General features: G+C 36.2%; 1 protein-coding gene across 4 annotated transcripts in view; it reads left to right on the top strand.

Moving 5' to 3' along the window:
* LOC115412167 (partitioning defective 3 homolog B-like) overlaps positions 1–25245 on the top strand; it is a 387150-nt gene that overhangs the window by 64768 nt on the left and 297137 nt on the right. For all 4 annotated transcript variants that reach the window (XM_030124503.1, XM_030124504.1, XM_030124506.1 and 1 more), the window contains exons 4-5: positions 3477–3571; positions 21273–21343. In XM_030124503.1, the coding sequence (XP_029980363.1) occupies positions 3477–3571; positions 21273–21343 (166 nt within the window). The remainder of the gene's footprint in view (positions 1–3476; positions 3572–21272; positions 21344–25245) is intronic.

The following is a 25245-nucleotide window of genomic DNA, read 5'->3' on the forward strand; positions in this document are numbered from 1 at the left end:
TATACCCATGTTTGGTATCTTTTTTTTAAGCACAACTTCATCTATCTCATCTGCCTGTTATTTTTTTCACTTTAACCTACTATATCAACATAAAAGGCCAATAAACCACACAAAAAAATATAAAATCTGATTTGAAAAGTTTCTATAATTTATAGCATAAATAACACAAAGATGCTTAACAAGCCTTTTCAAAGACTTTAAAAGTGAATATTGGTTCCAAATAGTAGGTATATAAAATCAAAATTGCAATAAATTAAAACAATACTCAAATATTTGTCATAAAAGCATATCTTTACATAGGCATTTCCGCTGTTTTTTTTACCCCCCCAGTCCCCCCGATTTCCACATCTGGTTCAGGTGGGGGTCTTTCTAACTCTTACCTGTTATGCTAATGCAGTCTGTGGATTAGAATCCACAGATTCTGCCAGTTTCTTCTGTTTTGAAAAAGAACCAAAAATGATGAAGATATGGTCAGAAATATAATGCCCACCCCACCTCATTTTCATACTTTTATTCACGTTTGTTTTCTCCGGTTTCAAAATGTCATATCTCCAGTTTTATTTGCTCTACCAACATCAAAAAATGGGAGAGTGTTTCAAGTCCACGCTTTCGAATACGATTGTCTCCAGTGGTCTACGTGACCGACTTCTGACGCTACGACGTGTTGAATAGGCTATGTCATGAGATTCAGTCACAGGGCCGGACCCCTAAGGGTTAACAACACTTTGTCTGAAATGGAGTAGGAAGAAGCTGAGCTTATTTTGTCCTACCCCAATTTTACATGACTAATACATGGAGTCCATAAAAAAAGAACATGTCAGTTATTAAATTAGTGAAAAAGAGAACAAATTATAACATACCATAGAGAACAGAACAGCACAAAACAATCCAGGTGTATTTCCATCTTCAAACACTTCCATTACCATCCTGGGTTAAACTGCTGTTCCTCATCCTTGTATTTATTTAAAAGTTTTATTTAATGTGGTCCTTTAAACTGATTTGTGTTTTCACTTTGCTTTAATTCATCTGTTCAACTGAGAAAACAAATTAGAAATTCAGTTCAGGTAGTTAGTTATTTCAGTCTTTATTGAAAATTTCCAAAATGTATTCAAACAGTATAAACACAAGATGCTAAGTTACACAGAAAAACAAAACTGCATCCACTGAAGTTTTAGTTTTAGTTCGTTTTTTTTATTTAATAGGGACCATGCACAACTCATCTGTTCAGCCAGATTTACCTATAAGCTAATTTAAAGCAACTTTTTTGGGGCAGCTGTGGCCTAGAGGTCTGTAGAGTTGGCTTTTGAAGGGTTGCTGGCTCGATTCCATGGACTGGCTGAAAAAGTTGTTGGCTGATGTGCCCTTGAGCAAGGCACTTAACCCCCCATTTTGCTCCCCGGGCACCTGACATGGCAATCCCGCTGCTCCTTGTCTGCAGTGTGTGATGTGTTCCTCCATGTTCTAGTGATGGGTTAAAAGCAGAAGTTAAATTTCAGTGTGTGGTGCATGTACAATATACTGACAATAAAGGATCTTAATCTAAAAAAATCTAGAAAATAAATCTGTGTTCCTTGGACAGGAGAGGACACATTAAAACATACCTACAGAGAGATAACAGAGATACTACATAATACAGCACATTCTGAAATGCAATATATCATCATGTCTCACAAATTCATTAACAAAACACAATGTTAGGTGTAGCTGAAATTATAGCGTATTATTCTGATCTTTTGTACTTCTTAAAGCAGGCAGCTCTTTAGATGAAAGCAGCCTCGAAAAAAAAACAACAACTACTGTTTAATGAATAGGTAGAAAATTAAAATGGAAAAAGGAAGCAATCAGAATTTCTAAGGTTTTTACACAAACGTACATTGTGATCATGCATTACTTCATATTGTATTGTGGCTTATTGTGCGTAGGATGTTTTAAATTACCATATTGTACAGACCGTAAGTAAATAAGTATATAAATAAATGTTATTGCAGATGAAATTTAGTTTTGTACACGGTCCCTTCGAAATGCAATCCAATCTTTCCACCTGGGTGCTCTGTGTTATGTTTGGTGTAAGTGTGGGCTGGACAGATGTGGTGTGGAGAGACAGAAGAGACAGCGGACATAAGGAGAGAGTCCAGAGTCGGTTCTGGATTCTGGTGGAGAATTTGGCATTGTTTTATTGGCCAACACTTGTTTTTGTCTCATACAGTCGTGGAAAAAAGTATTAGACCATCAAATATGTCTACGGTATCGGTTAGAAGCAGCAGTCAAACATAATCTGATTCAGAAGGAGCTCGATCTCATCCAGTTCATTTAGAGGGGTCATATTTAGCTAAACCCACTTTTATTAGTCTTTGGTTAATTTATTTGTGTATTTGGACCTTAATAGTTCATAAAGTTTGAATTTGAACCCTCCAGGTGCTGCAAAGCTATAAGACTTCCGATGAACATTTCTCTGAGTACAACATAATTGTTTGTCAGCAGCAGCGGTTGTAGTCCATACTGAAAATATGTCCAAACTTCGAGCCGACTTCCTAAAATGTTCAGTTATTGGTTGTATTAACGAACACAAGTGGCTGAATGGGACAGAGCAGAACAGCCAACAACCTGGAGGGGGCGGGGCCTGAAGTGGCTCATGTGCATTTAAAGGGCCAGCGCTCCAAACCACCTTTCTGGTGTCATTACTCAGAAATAGGGTTGAAGATGGACCTGTGGAGTTGAATGAATGAAGAATTCAGACCCAAGCAGAGCATTTACAGTTTATGGAGACCACAGGGAAATGTTGGAAAATAAAGAATTTAATTTAAAAAACCAAAATATCACTACTTTAAACAGAAAAATTCAGAGTTCTCATTATTTATTGGCTGTTATTTGACTGGTCCGACCCACTTGACCCAAACTGGCCTGAGTATGGAACCTGAACTATAAGGAGTTTGACACGCCTGACGTACCTAAACTCAGCCTCTTGCAGTCTCTCTACTTAAGTAGCTGATTTAAATGAATCTTCCAGTGTTGAGGCTGTTTCTTAAAACCTCACTCTGACTCAGGCACATCATCATGACAGGGTGGAAATTAATTTTGTCAGCCTAATAATATATTAAAAAAAACTTCATCTCCTTCTTTCTACTTCATCACACTTTGACATTTGTAAAGGAACAAACACAGTCTTTTCTGTTAAGCTTAGGGTCTGTGTGTTGTTTTCTGAAGGATTATTACTCCACAGAACACTTTTATGATGCTAGGTTTGTCTGAATTCTACCAAAAAGAAACTGAAAGATGAATAATAAAGAAAAGGCAAGGCAAAGGAAGAAAAGACGATTGTAGTCAGATTTTTTTTTCATTTTGTAGTATACAAACTGCACTTTTTTAGTTGTGTATTTATGTACCTGTGCACAGAATCACAGCTCTTCAAATGATTTTAGATGCCTGGAGTTGCCTTCAGTGTTGAAAGTGTCTTTGTGTGTTTGTGTTTTGTACAGACACCCCCCTGCTGGTACGGAGCAGCAGCGATTCAGCCCTTGGCCCCCAGTCGACCGAGACCGAATCCTCCCTCAACGACGAAACCGCTATGATGGTAAGACCCCTTAGGCTCAGATAAAAATACACACATATTTTAACACAACCTCCAAACACAACAGAAATGCAGCTCCGTCAACAGGAAACAGGGTTGTCTTTCCTGTCTTAATGTACATCCACACTTTGTAGACTCTCTTGTTTAACACCTCATTATCTTTTGTCTAGTCTAGCACAAGAAAATTCTGTAAACTTGAATAAATGTTTGAGCATTTGGTGAAATATAAGACCATCTGCTTGTTTTTGCGCTGTTGAGCAATGCCAAGAAAGACAACATATTTGTTTACAAAGATGTTGGTTTTGACCTAATATTTAAAAACTGCATCTAGTATCTAAAATAATCAACATACAAGACAAACTGACTCATTTCTGTCTCAACAAGTCTTATGGTTTTGTTCATACTTGACTATAGATCCATCAGTAAGACTAATCTAATTCCCGTCAACTATGGTAATCACGTTATTATTTCCACAATGATGTAGACATTGATTTTATCGACCCTCTGCCTTCTCCTCTTGAGGCGACTTTATGTTTTACCACTAGTGCTGGTAATGATGAAATATATTCGCCTTAGTCCTGGACACTGATTTTTCAACAAGCTACAATTGTATTTACAACTAACACGACCAGATTCTTCTTAATAATGAGTAAAGTTCATTGCGTCTTCAGACAGAGACATGCAGCGCCACTAAAAGTTTAACCTTTAGAAATGTGAGCATGGGTTTAGAAATGCCTTCATGTTTTTTGAGGACAAGATGCTCCTGCAAATGAAGATGGACAACTTTTCTTATAACGCCTCCAAAGGGCAGGGGGCAAATACTTACCATATGGTCCTGTCTGTGAAGCTAATGTTTGTGTTGAATCTTGGCCAGAATAAGTGTGACTACTTCAGTTGCCCAGTGGAAGGATTTTCCTTCTGTACACAAAAAAACCTCTGCAGCTATATATTAAAACGGCAAGTTTCGACCAAGTTAAATGTCTTTTATGGGGTATCAGTGGCAGCTGGTGCTGAACAAGACTGGAGGGTTGTAAGAGAATATAACAGAATTTACAAACCGTATTTTTGATGTGTCAGTCAGCTGATAATGTGTGTGTTTACATGTCATAGATGTGACTAGCTGAACAGGAATACACTTTAGTTCAATTACAAGTCCTGAAAGTGTTTCTGTCTCAGTCAAGGCCACTTAGCAACCCAATGAAAATCATCCAACCACTTAAGGACAAGACAAATACATTTTTGGTTACAGCAGGGGTGTCAAACATAAGGCCTGTGGGCCCAAAACACCCGCCAAAGGTTCCAATCCAGCCCGCAGGATGACTGATCTGTAAGTTTTAATGTATGAATGATAAGTTAAGGCATAACATTGTTGAAATTGCACTTATTGTTCTTAAGAAATTTCCATTTTTTCAGGTTATTCACATTTTTTTGTGAAAGGATACTTTGGAAATGTCAAACAGGGGTGTCAAACATAAGGCTAGTGGGCCCAAAAGATGCACCAAAGGTTCCAATCCAGCCTGCAAGATGATTTTTCGAAGTGCAAAAATTAAACTAAAAATATTAACAGTCAAGGGGGTCAAAGTCATTTTAGTTCCAAACTCCAAAATGTTAAAATATACAGCAATAATATTTATGCCTGTTACTAAATGTTTTGTCTATTTGTAGATCCACTGTGATCTGTGATGTGTAAATGATAAACTGAGGCATAATACTGTTAAAATTGCACTTATTTTTCTTAAGAAATTTTTGGTTTTTCCAAGTTATTTTCAATTTTTGGGGAAAGGATAGTTTAGTAAACATAAACATTTCCTAATTTAATGACTTGTCATTATTTATAGGCTATTATATTATTATTTTACTGGTCTGGCCCACTGGAGATCAGATTGAGCTGAATGTGGCCTGATCTGGGTTACAGGTGCTCAGGTGAATCTTTAATCCACCAATAAGAACACAGCCTCAGGTCACATGTTATAGTTTCCACATACACATTCATGTTACTGATACCAGACAACCAGGAAGTGAACATATTAGTCCAGAAATGAAGTAAATACAGTTAAAAACAACTGCAGTAATTGATGACAGGAACTACCGGCACAGGACGAATATAATGTCATAATAATTTATGCATTTTAGCGGCATGATGGCGAATTGGTTAGCACTTTTGCCTCATAGCTAGAAGGTTCCGGGTTCTCAGTTTAACTGGAGCCTTTCTGTGTTGAGTTTATAGGTTAATTCTCCTGTCAGTGGCCTTGACAACCATGAAGATCTGGAGTTGGTCCCTGAGTACCTTCAACGGCAGCTTAGTGCTCCTAGCGTGTGCTAATGCTAATGCTAATGGTTTGCACTGTATTTGTATTATGGGTACAATGCAGAGACAACATTTTCCTATGGGGATAATGAAGCATCTATTGTCTTTTAATACCACAAAACACTTCCTCATGGGCGTCTTATACTACAGCTTCTCTCCTGACACAATTTTCCACAGGTGCTATTGGAGCATCATACGCTAAGCACAGCCCAGAACAAGTAGGATCACTTTAAAGAACTGGACAAACAACCCATTTAACTTTATTTCAGACCAATATCAGAGAGTAATACACCTATAACCAACACTGGCAGAGAGCTAACAAAGAGTGGAGGTACAGTAGGTTTGATTATGTCTGATTTAACTCCTCTACTCTACGTTAGCGAGAAACTTTAAAAACAAAACGTCACATTCCACCTTTCCTTTTACTTCTCAAAGCAAATAAATAAAGTGGTAAGTAGGTCTCTATCTCTGTCCATGTCTGCTTTTAGTTCTTGTTATTGTAGCGTTGCAGCTTCATATTCCCTTCAGATCGTTGGACACAGCAAATCCCAGGAGCTCTGTGATTAAAAGAGCTTCACACCTGATTGGACTCCTGAGTCGTGAGCCCTCGTCCTCTGGGACTACTCACTGGACAAACACCCTTTCCGACCCACCCTGTATTCCCTGTGGTGGAGCTTGTTTGGAAGGCTCAGTTCCTCTGGGCGTGTGATTGGTTCTCAGCGGTGACCAGTCTCCCTGCATAGCGTTGCTGAGGCTGATGAAGTGAAGTGGGAGTTGTGCATAATGTTTCTCCTGAGAAACGTGACCGGAGATGCTAGATAGGGAGTGGCACAGTCGGCGTGTGTTTTTTAGCTTTTCCTGTCACACTGAATTCACGCCGTCCTGTGTTCGCTCAGGAGAAACAGACTCGTAACCCACAGTTGAATCAATCACTTCCAAGCAGAAATTAAACCTGGATACACTTGTCACTAAAGAATGTAAACTGCTAACACTAATCTATTTACCTCTCCTGGTGAAATGTAAGTCAAACCTAGGAATGCGGATCTTGTTGTTCTGAGCCCACCTTCCAGTCCTTACATCTCAGATCTGTTTTCACTACCTGCTCTCGCTGTCAGGATGAAATATGACTGGGTGTCAGTTACACAGTAGGCCGTCCTGACTGTGCATGTGCTTGTCGTTCTGTTAGTGCCATTGCATGATTGCGTTCGTACTTCTAAGCTCGGATACGCCATCTGTGCTTTTACATTTTTATCTCCGTTTATTTAAGCTCCATGGGTTTCCCTCACTTTCTCTTTTACATCTAACATGACAGGTTTTACCACAACAATACTTCTGTAACTCAGGTTTTTTGCTTCAAATTAAGACTGTCTAACGTATTTTTACACACAACTCTTAAATTGCCACTGTAACAAAAATTTACCATCTGTTAACGTCCACAGGTTACACAGGCATATGTCCAAAATAGTAAAATCATACTTTTTTTAAATTATAGAATATAATGAGCTCCTTTAGTTGGAAGTTTCACATCAAGTTGTCTCATGAAACTGATGTAAATCAAGTCTCTGTAAGTTTACAAAACCATTATTGTCTAGTTTGGTCACTTTGTTATGATTACGTGGTCTGACTTAATAACATATAATTTAACTTGTATTTTATTTACAGATTATTGTCAGGATTCTACAGAAGAGGAATAGGGCCACTGGGAAAAAAATTCAAATTAAGGTCCAATATATTTATTTTTTTCATTATTATTCTGAGAAAAAAGTCAGAATTCTGAGAAAAAAGTTTGAATTCTGTCTTAACTCTGACTTTAATCTCAGAATTCTGACTTTAATCTCAGAACAATAATAAAAGAAAAATTAAAAACAGTCGAATTCTGAAAGGCTAACGGATTCATGATACTTAGGCTATTACTCGGGTTTTACAGATCTGATGAAAAATTGGTCACGAACGTCATACGCTGCTTTAAATTCTAACTTACACTTTAAGTTTCCTCCTCTGCTGTCCTCATTATAAGCTGGTAAGTGGAGAAGTGAGATGAGAGAAATCTTTGCATTTCGCCAGGCCTTTAAAACATAAATACCACCACTATTTTCCCTCCCTTCTTTGTCTCCTTGATGTTTACCGATGTGCATATTTCCTCTTTCTGAGCTTTTCTTTCTCATACATGCTGTACTTTAACATCTCCCGCCTGTGTGCTGGTGCTAAATGACTCTGTGACTACTGTAAATAAATAACTGCTTCTTCAAGCCTCAGTTTTTTCAGTCGCTGTGTAAGGATATTATTATGTTTACTGACTGTCTCTGGTTCCATCACTTTCTCTTCCTCAGACTCACACTCAGCTGCTGCTGGCTTATAGGTCTGTCTTTCCACAACTAGTCAGGTTCAGGTAGAGGTAATAGCTCTGGGTAATTGTTCAAATTGTCACTTGGCCTTTTGGTGAGAGCGATGAGAGGAAGAAAGTACTCTTCCCATAGTAATTCTCTGTCTTTCTTCTCTCTTTGTCTTTTCCCCCGCTCACTGTCCCCTTCTCTTTATTTAATTTAAATCCAGAAAGATTTACTGGTGCGACTCTTCTGGTCTAAATGCCAGGCACAAATGAGTACAGTGAGCCACCAAATCACTCTCCCAGTGTCTCTTACACTTTCCTCTCATGCCTAATGTTCACACATGCAGGTGTAGGATGAAAAATGAGCGCTGTATTCCCTTATTAACCCCTGTAGTATTCTATGAAAGAACAAATACTCCCAGCCTGATTAACACAGTGGAACTCAACCATAACCCTGCCTTTGTGTGTCTTGAACTGAAAAACAAAAATACACCCTCTACTCTATGGTTTCACGTATCAGAAGTAAAAAAAATTAAATAAATAAATAAAAAAAAAATCATCTGGTCCTTATCAGATTCTAATATTACTCCAATCTAACCTCAAGTGTAAAACAACACAGAACAGATTCCATGTGTCACTGTTTATTTAACTAAAATGAAGCCAAAATGGAGAAACACTCCATGAGCAAAGCATAAACTATATCCACCGTATTAATACCACATACATCATTCTTTCACTGAAACAGTAGTCGCTTCTCCATTGACCCTCAAACTGCGCAAATATAACTTGCGCATAAAAATTTACCTAATGGAAAAAGGACAATTTCACCACAAGTCTCATTTTTTGATTAAAAGTTTTTGCGCTGGCAAGAGGTGGTTTTTCGAGCGTAGTGCAAATGGTATATCACGCAAAACTGCAATGGAAAGACCTTTTTTTGCAGCTAGAGTCAGGTTAATTTAAAAAAACTGGATGTTGATGTACATTACGACAAGCGAAGAAGAAGAAGAGACATGTCGTAGTATGTGTGGACACACCAGGAAACCCAATCATTTTTTAATTTAGTACGAGATAGAGGGGTAATATATAATAATAATAAATATATCTGTAAATCAACACCATATTTATGTTCGTCACCATGTTTATGGAATGACTTCTCATGTCATCTTGCGATAATAAATAAACAAATCATTGCATTTGTGATTTCATGGAAAAACCGACATTACGCACTTCTGTTTTTTCAACATTTAGTAAATATCGGTAAAGTTTTGCGCAGATGTAAAATGGAAAAGTGACCAGTGTTATGATAAATTTGACTAATCAACGTAGTCTAAGGGGTTCACAAAACTAATCGACAGTTGGATCCACACTTTGGTCTACTCTGTTCAAGGGACATTGTTCTGCAAGTCTTGTGGTTTACTCACATGGAACTTTGCAAACCTATGTTGAGCATCCATATTCTTTTTAGAGCAAAGAAGCTTTGTCCTGGCAACCCTATTGAACAAGACCAATGAAACTATACTCGTTCTGTCTTTTTCTAATTTTACTCTCATGATCTTAAACATTTAACAGGCCAAGCTTAGGCCTGTAAAGTCTGCAGTGAAGCTCTTTGGTTTTGCGTGGTCTGATCTAAAGAGAATATTTATTTGTTTATTTCGAACATGCAAATATACAAAATAAAACAAAACACAGCAAAATAAGACAAAAACAAAATAACATTTAAATGAGCAGAATCTATCTTCAAGTATGTGCAAGTCTGAATTGTGCAAAAGGAGTAGGAAGAAGTATGAACTTATTTAATCCAACCCCTCAAGTGCTTTTACACCTTTATCACTACCTTAATACAACAATCAACCAGTACGTTTTTCCTAATTTTAGCATTTAACCACAACTAATACATAATGCAGTAATTGATTTATACACAACAATATTATCATGGCAGCACAGTCATACAAACAGACTCAACAATTCAACAGTTTTCTTCAATAATTACAGCATATTTATCAATACAACATTATCCATAAACAAACAGGCCTCCTTGTCATTATTAAATACCGTACCTGTCAAGAATCAGTTCTTTATGTCTTTTTTGAACTGAATTATGTTTGATATTCATTTTATTTCCACACACAATTTGTTCCACAATTTTACTCCACAGATGGTGATACAGAAACTTTTTAACGTAGCGCGTACTTTATGAATCTTTAAATTTAACCTTAAATCATAGCCTCCCTCTCTTTCACAAAACATTTCTTGAATATAATTAGATAAAGGTGCTGATCTACAACTATTTTGAATACTTTGCTCTGGTGAATAGTCATTCTCACTGTAGAATGATGGATGTAATATTGGTTGGAAATGGCCTTAAGACTCTTCTCAGATTTACAGGCAGAAATGATTGGCTCTGTAAGCTCATAGCTGATGTCTTTCTTCCTTAATTATTGTGGTAATACAAACCAGAAAACTGCTAAAACACTTGCTTTTATAGAGATGGTCACACTTAGTGTTGATCGATAAATGAGGGACATTTGATTAAAAGAACCTGGCTGCTACTTACCCTCTTAATTCCTATGGAAGCAGTGAGGATCCACTTTATATTTCTTGCACTGTCTATCCATTTTGGCGTCAGTTTTGTAAAATAAATAACATCACGGTGGAATCTGTTGAGTTGTTTTACACTCAAAGTTTATTTCTTTTATCTCCTTGTATGTAAAACCATTGAATTGTACTTTCTTTTCCTCTTGACTGCATATCCACATGGTTTTGTGTGCACGTCTCAGGCTTTTCTGTTCTTTTCCGCTTTGCGCTTTTACCCGATGCCTTTGTCTGCATCCAAAAAGCTGAATTGATTCACTGTGTCTGTCAAAATGTTATGACATGCACCAAACCATACAATAGCAGGAATTCTTTGCTACTTTTGATAAAATACGTTGCGCTGTCCTTGCATCATTCATCCTCAAACTGATGAGCTGACAAAGCAAAGAGGTTCAGTTTGGTTTGGTTACACATTAGCTGTATTTACTTTTTTAATGTTTCTATGTACTTGGCTGTTTTTGTGCTTTTTGACGCGGCATTTACCAAAACACATTTTCAGCTCATCACTCACACTCGTAAAGAGATATCTGAAGATGAATTACCATACGCTTGATGAACATTGAATAACACACACACACAAAGTATAAAATGTGCCTTCGGGCTAATTTATCATACTCACTCTCGGAGCTTTAAGGGAACACTTAGCTTGATTGGTTGTTCAGTAATTAGTAATATCACTAATAGTTCACTCTTTTTATCCACTTTTAGCCATTATAAGATTAGACTGGAAAGACGAAATGCTTACAGCCCATTAATTATGAGTGTAGTTATTCAAGGTAGGATTATCCATCATTGAGTTGAAATGGAAGTCCTACTTTTGTATTCTCCACTTTTTTGAAGGGCCACTAATGCGCACAAGTATTGATTGAGCTGTCTAAGGTCAGCATACTGTTTTCATTTTTCTCTGCCATTATCATTGTACTTGACGAATAAATCTTTGTCATCTACTAATTATATATACTTTTACCCCTTAAATAAATCATATTCATAGTTAGCTTTTGGCATTTATTATGAGCCGTTGGTAATGTACTGCTACTACTACTACTACTACTACTACTACTACTAGGGATGCAATGGTATAGGTTATCCACGGTTCTTTAGTCACTGTTCACAGTACGGTTCGGATGCAGAGCCCAGCTGTGCGCCGAAATGTAACTGGGAGCTGATGGAGAGCCTTAAGGCTCATTTATGTTTGTTTTACATACGTAAATAAGTTTGTCCATTTGTAACATTGTCATGCGTCACTGCCTTCATACTTCCATGCATCCTGTATGTTGGAATGAGAGTTTCTCAACCAATCCACCAGAGGGTGCCACTTTTAATTACCATACTGTCTGTATACCATGAAGAAGCATAAAATTTTTGGATAAGAAGAAGAAAGTCAATAATAACAAACATGCGATGACAGAGGAGGTTTTACTAATGTGGATACTAATGTTAATATTGAGGAAGGTATTTTTCATAAATATGTTGATAGTTTTTCACTAACACACAGTCGCTCTTTCAAAAGTTCCGCTATTCTCTGTTTGGGTACAGATCTGCAAGCTCCCTGAAAACGGACGGAATTACATATGTAATGTAGGCAGGGGACAGACAGAATGCTCTGTGTCTTTAACATAGAGCATAAATGAGCCCTTACTTGGAACTGGATCTGAGTTCTGTTTTAGTCAAACGAGCTGGGTGCAGCGCACAGCCGGCCAGAGCCTTGGCTGTGCGCTGCACCCAGCCGGCTCTGCATCCGGCTCCAACCATTGACAGTAGAATTCCATTAGTCAGTCTTGCAAAGCTCTAATATAAATGTGAGTTGTCTAGAAATGTCATTTAAAAATGACAAATGAGCCGCACCACGATACATGCTCATATTGAACTGCTCGTGGTGTACCGAACGGTACGAAGGTACAACGTGTACCGTTGCATCCCTAGTACTACTGATAATAATAATAACTAAGCCATGATTACACATGTGTATATCCATTCTTTAACTCTCTTTCCACACTCTCCTGCATGAAATGTTGACACCCATGGAATAGTTTGGCTTTGCTCAAAAACAACCAAATTAGGATTGATTTTTGGAAAAACCTTACTTGTCAGAAATGGTGCTCTTGTCGGGAATACGAACTCTGTTCTTCCTGGTTTATGCAGGAAATAATCCAATAGTTCTTTAACATACTAATCATTTGCAATGACAGATTTGGTCCTCTGAACTTTTTTGCATTGAAACACAATTCAGACAGCATGAAAAAATGGGTTATCTCTCTCCACTGACCACTGTCATTGTTTTCCAAAGTTAAGACTTCTTCAGTTCTCTGTTGTAAATACAGGGAGCAGAGTTTGAGTCTAAAACAGTGGTTCTTAACCTTGTTGGAGGTACTGAACCCCACCAGTTTCATATGCGCATTCACCGAACCCTTCTTTATTAAAAAATAAAATATGATTTTTTCAAATTCAAGACACAGGCATATGTTTTACTGGTGCACAAAATGAACCGTGCATTAACATCACTGTGTTCAAAGAACAAAACCAATACAGTGCATGAACTTACAACAAATTACATACCTTTTCACAAAGACATGACCTTTTTTAATACTACCACACTGAAATGGTTTTAATTTTTAACCTTATGTATTCCAATAATGAACTTATTGTATTTATGCTATTTATCATTTTTAACATTTTAACACACACCCATCACCTAACTTCCATCAGGCTACAATAATAATGAATATTTATTGCAAATCAATGTGACTTCTGCTGTTGTGTATATGTATGTGTAGGCCATCAGGTCAACCCGGTTTTCGTTTCATCTTGCTCCGAACTTTCCGAACCACGCAATTTTGACAAAAAAAAGATAATTGCATGTAGTGTATGAAAAAAAACTTCTCGTTATACTCCTTCAGTATTTTTGTGATCGTTGTTTTATTACGGCACTAGCTCAGCTTTAGCGTAATACGATTTCTCCATCCGTGACGGTGCGTCGGTCGTCACATGATTGTAACTGACCAGTGCGGTGACCGAAAAATGTAAACAAATGCTACACATGGCTGCCTTCGTGATTAACAGGAAGTAGCAAAAGTCATAACAACGATGTGGAAAATACTCAAATAATTCATCGTCAGATGAGTGGAAGAGATTATAAACACTTCCGGATGTGTTGTAGTGCTATAAGCAACAACAATACACCGCGTATATTGGACCTTGCCTGACACACACACCCGACTAATGAGTCGAGTGTGTGTCTTGACCTCCGCCAAACCCCTGAGACTGACTCACCGAACCCCTAGGGTTCGATCGAACCCAGGTTAAGAACCACTGGTCTAAAATGACAGGAAATTTGCAAAGTTACAACAATGTAATGCAGGGGTGTCAAACATATGTCCCGTGGGCCAAAATCGGCCCGCCAAAGGATCCAATCTGGCCCATGGGATTAATTTATGAAATGCAAAAATTACACCAAAGATATTAACAATCAAGGGTGTCAAAATCATGTTGGTTCAGGGTCGACATGTGGTCCAGTTCAATCTCAAGCAGGTCTAGCTATCATATACTATCAGCATAAACTATAAATGATGACAAGTCCAATTTTGTACTTTTTCTTTTAGTGTTAAAAAGTAAAATTACATGAAAATATTTACATTTACAGACTATCATTTCACAAAAAATGTGATTAACCAGATTAAATATGAACAACATGAAATGGGTTGATTGAAGTAAGTGGAATTTTAACAATGTTTTGTGTATTTGTAGACCCACTATGATCTGTAAGTTTTAATGCACATGTGTAAATGATAAACTGAGGCATAATATTGTTAAAATTGTGGTTATTTTCTTAAGAAATTCCAAGTCATTGGTGATTGTTCATGTTATTCACAGTTTTTTGAAGGCTGCTTTGTTGATGTAAACATTTTCATAATGTAATATTGTTTTTTTCACCTTTTTGAGTTCAAATTGGCTGCTAAACTAAAATGAGTTTACCACCTCTGATATAATGTATCAATGTGACTGCAATATCTACTAAAACCACCACTAAATGTAAAATGTCCTCTTCTGAAGCTGAGCGATGAGGCAGTAAACAGATTTGAAGACTGAACTTCACAGCCCAGTTAAACTTTGTGAGGTTTTTGTTCAACTGAACTGGCTCATCTTAAATTACCCTTTAATAAGTCAGATGCATTAAAGGCCTCTGTAATTAATATGTTGCTTCTGAGACAGAGAGACTGTGTCTACATGCCGTTATTAAATGAGACATACAATTAAGGACTAAAAGACTTTGCAATTAATGTATGAGTAGCTGTTGTTATGACAAAGAGGTTAGGATAATTAATGTTACCTGTCATCGTGTTAATAATTAAGCTCCTGTGACAGCATCTGCAGCTCAGCCAGACTAATTGATTTCTGAGCTACCGTACCCCAAAGATGTGTTTCCAGAACCGCCCTTTTCTCTTTGGAGTCGTACCTTCTTCTGTCTCCTTTCGGCAGCCGTTGACTCTGAATAATAACCAGATAAGTTTTCAGGCCTCAGCTGCTGTTCTGTGACCTATGCTGGATCTCCTCTCTCCTTTTTCTTCTTCAGTGACTCATCTGCCTTGCTATCGGTTTCCTTCTATCTCTGACAGGTGGTGTAGGTCATGCAGCAGTAAGGTCAGAGGTCAAAGGTCCAAGGGTCGGGTTAAGAGTCCATTACCTCGCACTATTAACATTGAGTACTATTGAGTGGAGTGGATGTGTGTTTGTCTGGACACATGTACAAACAAACATCTCTGGTTACAAACTGGAACTGAAACATGCTCACGATTCTGTTTCAATGTTGATATGATTTTGCTGTGAAAATAACAGTGTAATTCAGTAATTATAATAAGATCACAAACTTAACAGTACGTTACTAAAGAGCCACTTTTAAAGTACAACATTAAATGTCAATAGTAGTGTTATTCATCAAATATAATTAATGAATGTATTACATCACAAATTTGTGTCATTAATTCATTAAATGTTACCACCTTAATTGAAGAAGCTGGTTGAATGAATATGTTCAGTCCAGATGTAGCGGTAAATTAAAGTAGTGGCTTTTTCATTGGACATTTGCACAAAACTTTACCGATATTTACTAAATGTCGAAAAAACAGAAGTGCGTAATGTCGGTTTTTCCATTAAATCACAAATGCAATGATTTGTTTATTTATTATCGTGAGATGACACGAGAAGTCATTCCATGAACATGGTAACGAACATACATATCATATTGACTTACAGATATATTCATTATTATTGTTCTATATTACCCCTCTGTCCTGTCCTAAATTTTTAAAAAAATGTGGTTTCTTGGTGTGTCCACACATATCGCACCATGTTTCTTTTAAAACTCCTCTTCTTTGCTTGTTTTAACGTCCGTCAACGTCTGTTTTTTTTCAATTCACATGACTCTAGTTGCGTAAAAAGTTCTTTCCTTTGCACTTTTGCGTGATATACCAATTGTGCTCCGCCCGAAAAACCACCTCTTGCCAGCGCAAAAACTTTTAATTGAAAAACGAGAGGTTTGCCAAAATTGTTTTTCACTTAGGTAAATTTTTATGTGCACGTTATATTCGCGCAATGTGAGACTCAGTGGAAAAGCGACTAGTGTCATTTTTGTGCCTTCAACATACGGAACTAATTGGAAGCTTTGGCGGGCTGGTTTTGGCCCACAGGCCGCATGTTTGACACCCTTGCCGAAGATGAAAAAGAAATCAGTGTTGATTATTTCATGTCCTGCTGCTCTGGTTCCAGTTTCATGAATGTTAATTAATTAGTCTTTATATTCAAAGTGTCTGACCTAAAGCAAGTTTAGCACATACACATAGTGGTTTGAATCCATCTTTCTTGGAACATGTTAAATATTTGGGAGTGACTGCAGTGTGATTCTGAAGCAGGTGGTGTGTGTTTAGCCTCCGGCCGACACCGGGGCTCCAGGTCTCTGTGGAGTTAAATCAATACTTCCTCTTGGTTTCTGTAAAAACTACAACCGTGACATTCCTCACAAAGGCAGAACGTGTTATGGAGATCAGTGACGGGTTGTTCAGGTGCGGCATTCGCCCTCGGGTCGTAGAAACACATGTCATGTAGGACTGACGTGTCGCTGCAGAAGCTCACGGACGAGGTCAGACGCCGCCTGCTGTGTAATTCATCACCCTTATACCTCTGGGTGTCGAGTCTCTTCACAGGCTCACACTTCATGTCAGTCTTGTGTCATTTTATAACGTAACATTATAGCTCCCTCGACTCACATTTACACTTGTCTTTCTCACCTCTGTCTGTCTGTTTGATATAATAACCTTTGAATTTTCTCTGAGCTTTTATGAACATCGGCACAATTAGTAAAATAACTACGGGAAAATAAGTGATTTACACCGAAAAATGCAAAATACATAGTATATTGGCAATAAAGTACCAATGATAGGTTAAATGTAGAGGAAAAAGTCATTTGGAAGTTACGTCAAAAATAGTTCTAGATCTTTAATTTTCAGGTTAATGTTTCAGACCTCTGAGTCTTCTGTATTTATTCTGTTTTTCTATCAGTTGGCATCAGTTCTTTTTAATTTAGAGGACTCCAAAGTTTAATGTGGTTCTTTTAAAGACCAGATTTTCCCTTTTCTTTCTCTGAGAATGGATCATTTTAATGAAATTCTAGCTAAAAATTATGTTTTTTACTTTGAACACTAAAGAAAGGTACTATTTTCAGCTTCCAGATGATTTTGTCTCTACATCTAATCTTTACTGTGCAAGTTAAGACCTTTCATTTTAATATAGTTGTGGGTGTTTTTCATGTGTTTTATTTATATTCAATTAACTGACTGTGTGCATGTGTGTGAAAAGAATTATATGATCAACTAAACTTATTCAAACTCAAAACATTATCTGTTTAGAGAAATTAAAAATGCAAAACTGTTTGACAAAATGCAGCAAAACTTAGCACAAGCACTTCACTTGGATGAACTAAAGCGATTTTGGCAAAGGTCAAAGTTCAAGGATGCTGTGAACTCAGATGGGCCAAAATGAGCCCCACAATTTCCATTTTTGTAGAGCACTGTGTATGAATTATGATATACAAATAAATTTGCCTTGCCTTGCCACAATCTACATTAACGGAAACACTGCAGCTATGTGTTTTTCATGTGTTTTATTTATATTTAATTAACTGACTGTGTGCATGTGTCTGAATGAATTACACGATCAACTAAACTAGTTCAAACACAAAACATTATCCGTTTTGTTAAATTAAAAAATGTGAAATGTAACCAACTGTTTGACAAAATGCAGCAAAATTTGGCACAAACGCTAAAAACCGATTTTTGTCCTACATGTACACTTGTCTTCTCTCACCTCTGTCTGCCTTTTGTCTGTTTGTGTCTCTGTTCGCAGTTGCCAAACCCACTGACAGGGTTATTTATTACTGCTTGACAACACTGTCTCTTGGCCTTCAGTTATTAATTACTATTTGTACGTCATCCATCCGTCACGTTAACAGCTCCTTCACTCATCATTTCACTTATTTATTCTTAGTGTAATCCTCTGTCATTTAAATCCAAAAGGCCCTTTTGTCGAGGCTCTCAGGGTTTCATTTTGGAGTGTACTGGATCACGACAAGTTTTCAGTGTTAAAGGAAGTATTCAGACCCTTTATTTGAGGGAAAAAGTAGCACAAAAAAAGGCCCTTATTTGTGTTAAATTTTGCATTTTATCGCTTTGATGAGTAAGTGGGTCGAAATGACCTGGTGAGGTTGTTTTCTTACAATATCTTTGAAATTAACAGTTATTACTATTTCATATTCTAGGTGTTCCTTAAAGTATGTTATCAACACCATGCCATTTAAGTTATTAACTTACCTTTTATACAGTCACGAAAAAATTTTTTAGACCACCCTTGTTTTCTTCAATTTCTTGTTCATTTTAATGCCTGGTCCAACTAAAAGTACATTTGTTTTGACAAATATGATGATAACGACAAAAATAGCTCATAGTAATTTAATTTCAGAGCTGATATCTATCCATTTAACATGTTTTCTTGATAATAACCAAAATCACTTCAGTTCTTCCATCAATATCTGTGGCATTGTATTGACAAAACAGTGCTTTTAGACATTCCATGTTTTCTTTTCTGTCTGTTTTTAGTCACATGATACACACAGGAGTTAGAACTGGATTGCATAACTGTTGTTTTTGATGACTTTTGATGCTCTAATAATTTTTTCCATGACTGTAGCACTGTTTACTAGCATGTTGACCCGTAGGGAACCACAAGTTCTAGATCCTAGACTTCATCATTGTCAGCACTGAGGGTGAGATGCGAAAAGGGGGGGTGTTTTCACAAATCCACACCCCGACCCTGAGGGGCAACATCCCGCTCCCCCAGCATGGATATTTGTTGTGTATTTATGCATGCTGTACCGCATTTGTCCAGCAGTCACCGGCAAAGTGTTCACATGATTCTGATCTTAGCAACGTGATTGTAAGGCTACTGTATTCCAAAATTACTAATATCTCCCAAAATATTGATCCTATCAACTTGCCGTTTTCACTAGTCTCTTCCTTGACCAAAAGTACATAAGTATGACAAACTGTAGCAGTCAGCTCTGTACGGATTTTGTGTGATGCCTGAGACAAACACACACACACACACACACACACACACACACACACAGAGTCCACTTCCCTTTTAAAATATAAGAGGAAATTGTAGTTTTTGTATTTCTACCCCAGGCTTCCATACTGGGGTCAAAATGACCCACATTCATTTTCAATGGAAGTTCATCCGAACCTTTGATTCTCTTTTTTTCACAAAACAAGCAACTTTTTAGGTGTTCGTTTTTATTTTTGTGATGGCACAGTTTTCTCTGAATCAATTAGGATTTCACAGAATTTATTTGTCTGAACAAGAATGACAATTTTTAAAGGAACATTTTACCCTCCAGTCCATCACAAAGGACAAAAAGAACAAGGAGATGACGAATTCTAATCTGAATTAAACCTGTCTGACAAAGTAGTTGAGTCATAGAGCAGTATTTTACTCTGAGATACTGAGGTGCACAGATATAAACTAAAATGGAAACTGGAAATGCTCAAATAAAGTACGGATGCTGCATGTACAGTCTGGAAATTTTGGGAATGACACGATTGTTTGCTTAAATGTAATTTATTTGTCTGTAAAAGTCATTGAAACCTACTTAATACTAATTATTCTGAAAAAAGCATATAAATCAAGTGAATCTGTCAAAAAACATCTTTTGGTGAAATTTACATTACTTCCTCATTTATGGATGTATATTATTTATAACTTATTAACAATCTATAGAAATGACATATTAGCAGAATGTGTCTGAGTTTATGAAGTGAATTTAAAAGCCCAAATATTCAGAAATACATGGACATTACTACACATAGGGTTCCTACAATCATAAAAAAAGACTAAAAAACCTGAAAAAGTAATTTAATCAAGTAAAATTGTTCAAAAAATGTTTTTGAAAAAGACACTGTAATGCCTCATCTTATGGTGAAATTAACATTCCCCCCATTTTTGGACATATTTTATCCATAAATTATTACAAGCCCAATAAAATGACATATTAGCATAATGTGTCTGAGTTTATGAAGTGAATGTGAAAACCCAAATATTCAGAAATACATGAAAATTTCTGTATATAGGGTTCCTACAATCATGAAAAAAAAAGGCTAAAAAAAGCTGAAAAGTCATGTGATTCAAGTAAAATTGTTAAAAAAATGTCTGCAAAAGGGACACTCAAACTTCACATCTTTTGGTGAAATTAACACCCCCCCCCCAATTTTTGGATATATTTTGTCTGTAACTTATTGTAATCACAATAAAATGACATTAGCATAATGTGTCTGAGTTTATGAAGTGAATGTGAAAGTCCAAATATTCAGAAATACATGGAAATTAGTGTACATGGGGTTCCTACAATCATTAAAAATTGCTAAAAAAGTTGAAAAAGTCATGTAAATCAAGTAAAATTGTTAAAAAAATGCTTCAAAAAAGTCACTCAAGTGCCTCATCTTTTGGTGAAATTTACATTTCCCCCCATTTTTGGATTCATTTTACCTATATATTATTCCAATCCCTCGAAAATGACATGAAGTGAATATGAAAGTAACCCACATGTGATGAAATGTTCTTGTAATAAACACTTCTGCTGATGCACTTTAAGGTTGAAAATGAACTCGTAAATACATTATCAGACATGGAGAAGTCTGTGTGAGAAGTTCCCGTCCACCTCTGTGACACTGTGTATTTAGTCATTATTTATGTCATTTATACTGGTTCCTCTCCTCCCCTGCTCATCCTTTCCCCTCTTCATCTGTTCATTAAATGGTCCACTTGTTTTCAGACATTGAAAGTGCAGTTGGAGCTTGTTATTTTGTTCTGTCCGTTCCTTTCCCAAACGCTGTAACGGACTAACAGAAGTGTGTGTTGTGTGTTCTCTGCAGGCGGCCGGTCCTGCTGTGGAAAGGCCTGCGGGGGTGGAGCGACCCCACGGCAAACACACCATCAATGGCAGGTCAGTGTGGATGTGTTATAATTAAATATCCGAATGGTTTGTGCTTAAAACCCATTTCAAAATCGAGTTTATTTAACCCTTAGATGTATAAGTGGGTCAAAATCACCCCGTGAGGTTATTTTATTGCAGTATCTTTGTAATTAAAAGTTATTATTATTTCATATTCCTGGTATTCCTCATAAACATGATATTGACATCATGCTATTTAAATTTCCAACTCACCTGTCATAGATTTTATGTATTTGTAGTTTTTGTATTACTACCTTAAACTTCCATCGGTGGGTCAAAATGACCCACAATCATGTTCAGTGGAATTACATCAGAATCTTTCATTCATTCATTCATTCATTCATTCATTCATTCATTCATTCATTCTACAGCAAAACCAAATGACATGGTCCCACTCATTCACAAAATGGGTAGGAGTACTTGGAAGAATTAAATAAGTCATCATGTACTGAATACAAAATAAATAATTTGAATTAATGCGGAAATATAAAACACAACAAATACATTCATATAATCAAAATTGACACTCCTGACCTTGTTTCATTTAAATATTTTTTTTTTTTTACATTTTTTATGTTATTATTGTCAGTCATCTTGTTTAAGCTTTGGTATCATTTTAAGAACATTTCTGTTTTTATAACATTCAAGTTAAGTTTAAGTAATTAAGTAATAATTTTTGGTTGATGTGAGGTTAATTTATTATTTAATGACCATTAATATGTTTTTCTTATGAATGAAAGAGGATACTTTTCAGTTTCTTATAAAGATTTTTTATTTTAAATATATTAAAGTGAAACATATGCTATTTATTTACAAAAACCTTGGCACAGGAACAAATTTTGCCTCATTTTTCAATTAAAAATGCTGAAGCCAGAGTTGTGTGTACTTGGCTAAAAAAATATACTTCAGGGGGTACGCCGCTGTAAAAAGTTAGAGAATCACAGCTTATTACATACTATACATACTTTACTTTTCAAATTTTCAATATATATGTTACAAAAAAATTAAATTGTTAAAATGTTCAAAAATGGAAAGATAAAAATATATTTCAAACATAAAATCATTCTTTTATGGACCAAAATGTAACACAAATGATTATTTTATCATGAAAAAATGACAAAAGTGACATAAAAACACATTGATTTGGACCCACTGAGGAAGTGGAGGGTCTAGACACTGGTGCATGTAAGGGTTAACAGTCCTCAACATGTGACTCCTGGATGATCAGGATGTTCTATCTGTTTGTGTTTGGGTTTTTTTTAGTGTGTACATGTGCTTGTTTTGCCTCAGTTCATGTTCATTGATGTTCTAGAGTGTGTTTTTGTCCTACTTTTCCTTCATTAAATCTGTATTTTAATCCAGATCAAGGCCCTCGCAGATATAGTTACTGTAAAAACTCTCCATGATTAGCCCACTACAAAAGACTGCCAAAACAGGGTCAGGGTTAGACACACACAACACACACACACACACACACACACACACACACACACACAATGTCACACACACGCACATATTGGTGTATAAATAAACAGCCAGACACGCTTGCATTTGCTTTCTTGTAGGCGGACACGCTCATAGCACATGCACTAATGAAGGCTGGTTAATTAAGAGGAAGCCCCATCATATCTGGGCTTTATCAATGTATGTGTTTGTGTGTGTTTGTGCATGTGTGTGTGTTTTATAATCATAGTGTCTCTTAGTTGTACATTTAATGCTGGACACAAAAACACATGCTCTCTAGCCGGTGATTATTTTTACATCAGAGAAGGCATTACTCATGATAAGATGTTTGCTTGTGGGGTTCTTTCAGCCTTTTTATAAACTAGCACTTAGCACTAGCTTAGCTTAAGATCCCCCTTACATTAATATAGAACTTTTTTCTTGAGTTTTTTAACTGTTTAAGCCCTAAAACTAAGACTTGGTGATGTATTGAATTAACCCTCAAAGACCTAAAGTGTCCAGTGCACAAATACATCTAATGATCTACATTGTTTAATGACTGTTGATCCATTAATCCTATCAAGACTTGTAAGTAATTGGTGTAAAATACAGTTATTCATCTTTTCATGGTCATCAGATGTAACCCATTTGATGTTTAGAGGCTCTGTAGTTACCGTGGAAACACCGTCATCTTCTACAACATTGATTCACCAGTAAAACCCATGGAGTTGGATCAATGACAGTGGATGGACACACTGGGTTTATGATTATATACTATATATTCAATAATAAAGAAAATGAAGGAAAAAAATTGCAAAAATAACAATGCAAAATAACAATACAGTCATTATGCAAAAAAATGACTGAAATTATGTTAAAAAAGAATAAAATAAGCAAGAAAACAGATAAAGTGATCAATAGAATGAATAACAAATGGACAAAAATAATAAGCAACATGAACAAAATAAGCTTCAAATTGAATTAAGTTAAGTTAAGGAAAAACTAATAAACCCATGGAGTTGGATCAGTGACAGTGGATGGACACACTGGGTTTATGTTTACTTAATGATATATTTTACTGGATAAGTACAGTTTTCCTCAGTTTTCTCTATTTTGATATAATCTTCCATGAGCTTCAATGAACATCTACATGATTAGTAAAATAGATATAGGAAAATAGGTGATTTACACTGAAAAATGTACAAAAATACAAAAGATATCCTATTATAAATGTCAATAAATTACCAAAATCAGGTTTAATATAGAGAAAAAGCCATTTGAAAGTGACGTCAAAAATAGTCCCAGATCTTTAAGTGCTAAGGTTAATGTTCCAGACCTGTGCTTCTTCTGTATTTATTCTGTTCTTCTGTCATTTTCAAATTGGTTCTTTTTGATTTAGAGGATTACCAAGTTTAATGTAGGTTCTTTTAAAGACCAGATTTTCAAATTTTCTTTGTCTGAGAATGGATCATTTTAATGAAACTCTAACTAATGAAACCACTAATTATGATTTTACTTTGAACGATAAAGAAAGTCACTATTTTCAACTTCCAGAGGATTTTTTTCTGTACATCTAATCTTTACTGAGCAAGTAAAGACCTTTCATTTTTACTGCTCAGCCGACAGGTGTTGTACTCATTTTGTCATCTGTCCGTCTGTGTATCCATTTGACGACATAATCGCATTATCTGAAGAATACATTGAGATATCTGCACCAAATTTCTACTGTGGATGCATCTTGGCATGGAGCAGAAGAATACTGAACCTACTTTTTCAGGGTTAATCGTCCGTGTGCAGTTGTAATATCTGAGTACTTTCAAATATAAATATGTATAATAAGTTTTACAAAAAAACAATCTAATCTAAATTATAGGGCAGTAACTTTCAACAGGATCTTACACTATATTTAGCCGAGGGGGATTATATTCATAAATACTGTTTTGTTTTTTTTTTGCTGTATCACCAAGCTCTAACTTTAACTCATATTAAAAGGTGAAACCTAAATGAGATTAAGCCTAAACACATGTGATTTTTGTTAAGGAAAAGGCCCGTTTTAGGTCGTAGATCTAGTTTGATCCCAGTGTGATTCTTTGTTTGATGATGCTGACCTCAACTGCTCAGTTTTATAGTAACACCCATTAGTATTATCGTATAAAGCTGTAAACAGGACACACAGAGACAGAATAATGACTGACCTTATCTGTTTTGGCCTTAATTCATCATTCACTTCTTTAATTCTTCATTCCATTAATGTCTAGACAAGACCTGAACTTTACTTTATCACCATCTCTACATTAAATTAAATCTTAATCAAATTATGATATTAAACCATTGTGACCCGCAGTACTAATTCTAAAACACATGTATCTTAATAAAATGTATCTGAATAGAAGTGAATGAGATAAAATTAGCTGAATGCAGTCAATTTAATCATTCAGAGCATGCCCACA

Source organism: Sphaeramia orbicularis, chromosome 21, assembly GCF_902148855.1.
Source record: "Sphaeramia orbicularis chromosome 21, fSphaOr1.1, whole genome shotgun sequence".
Taxonomy (NCBI): domain Eukaryota; kingdom Metazoa; phylum Chordata; class Actinopteri; order Kurtiformes; family Apogonidae; genus Sphaeramia; species Sphaeramia orbicularis.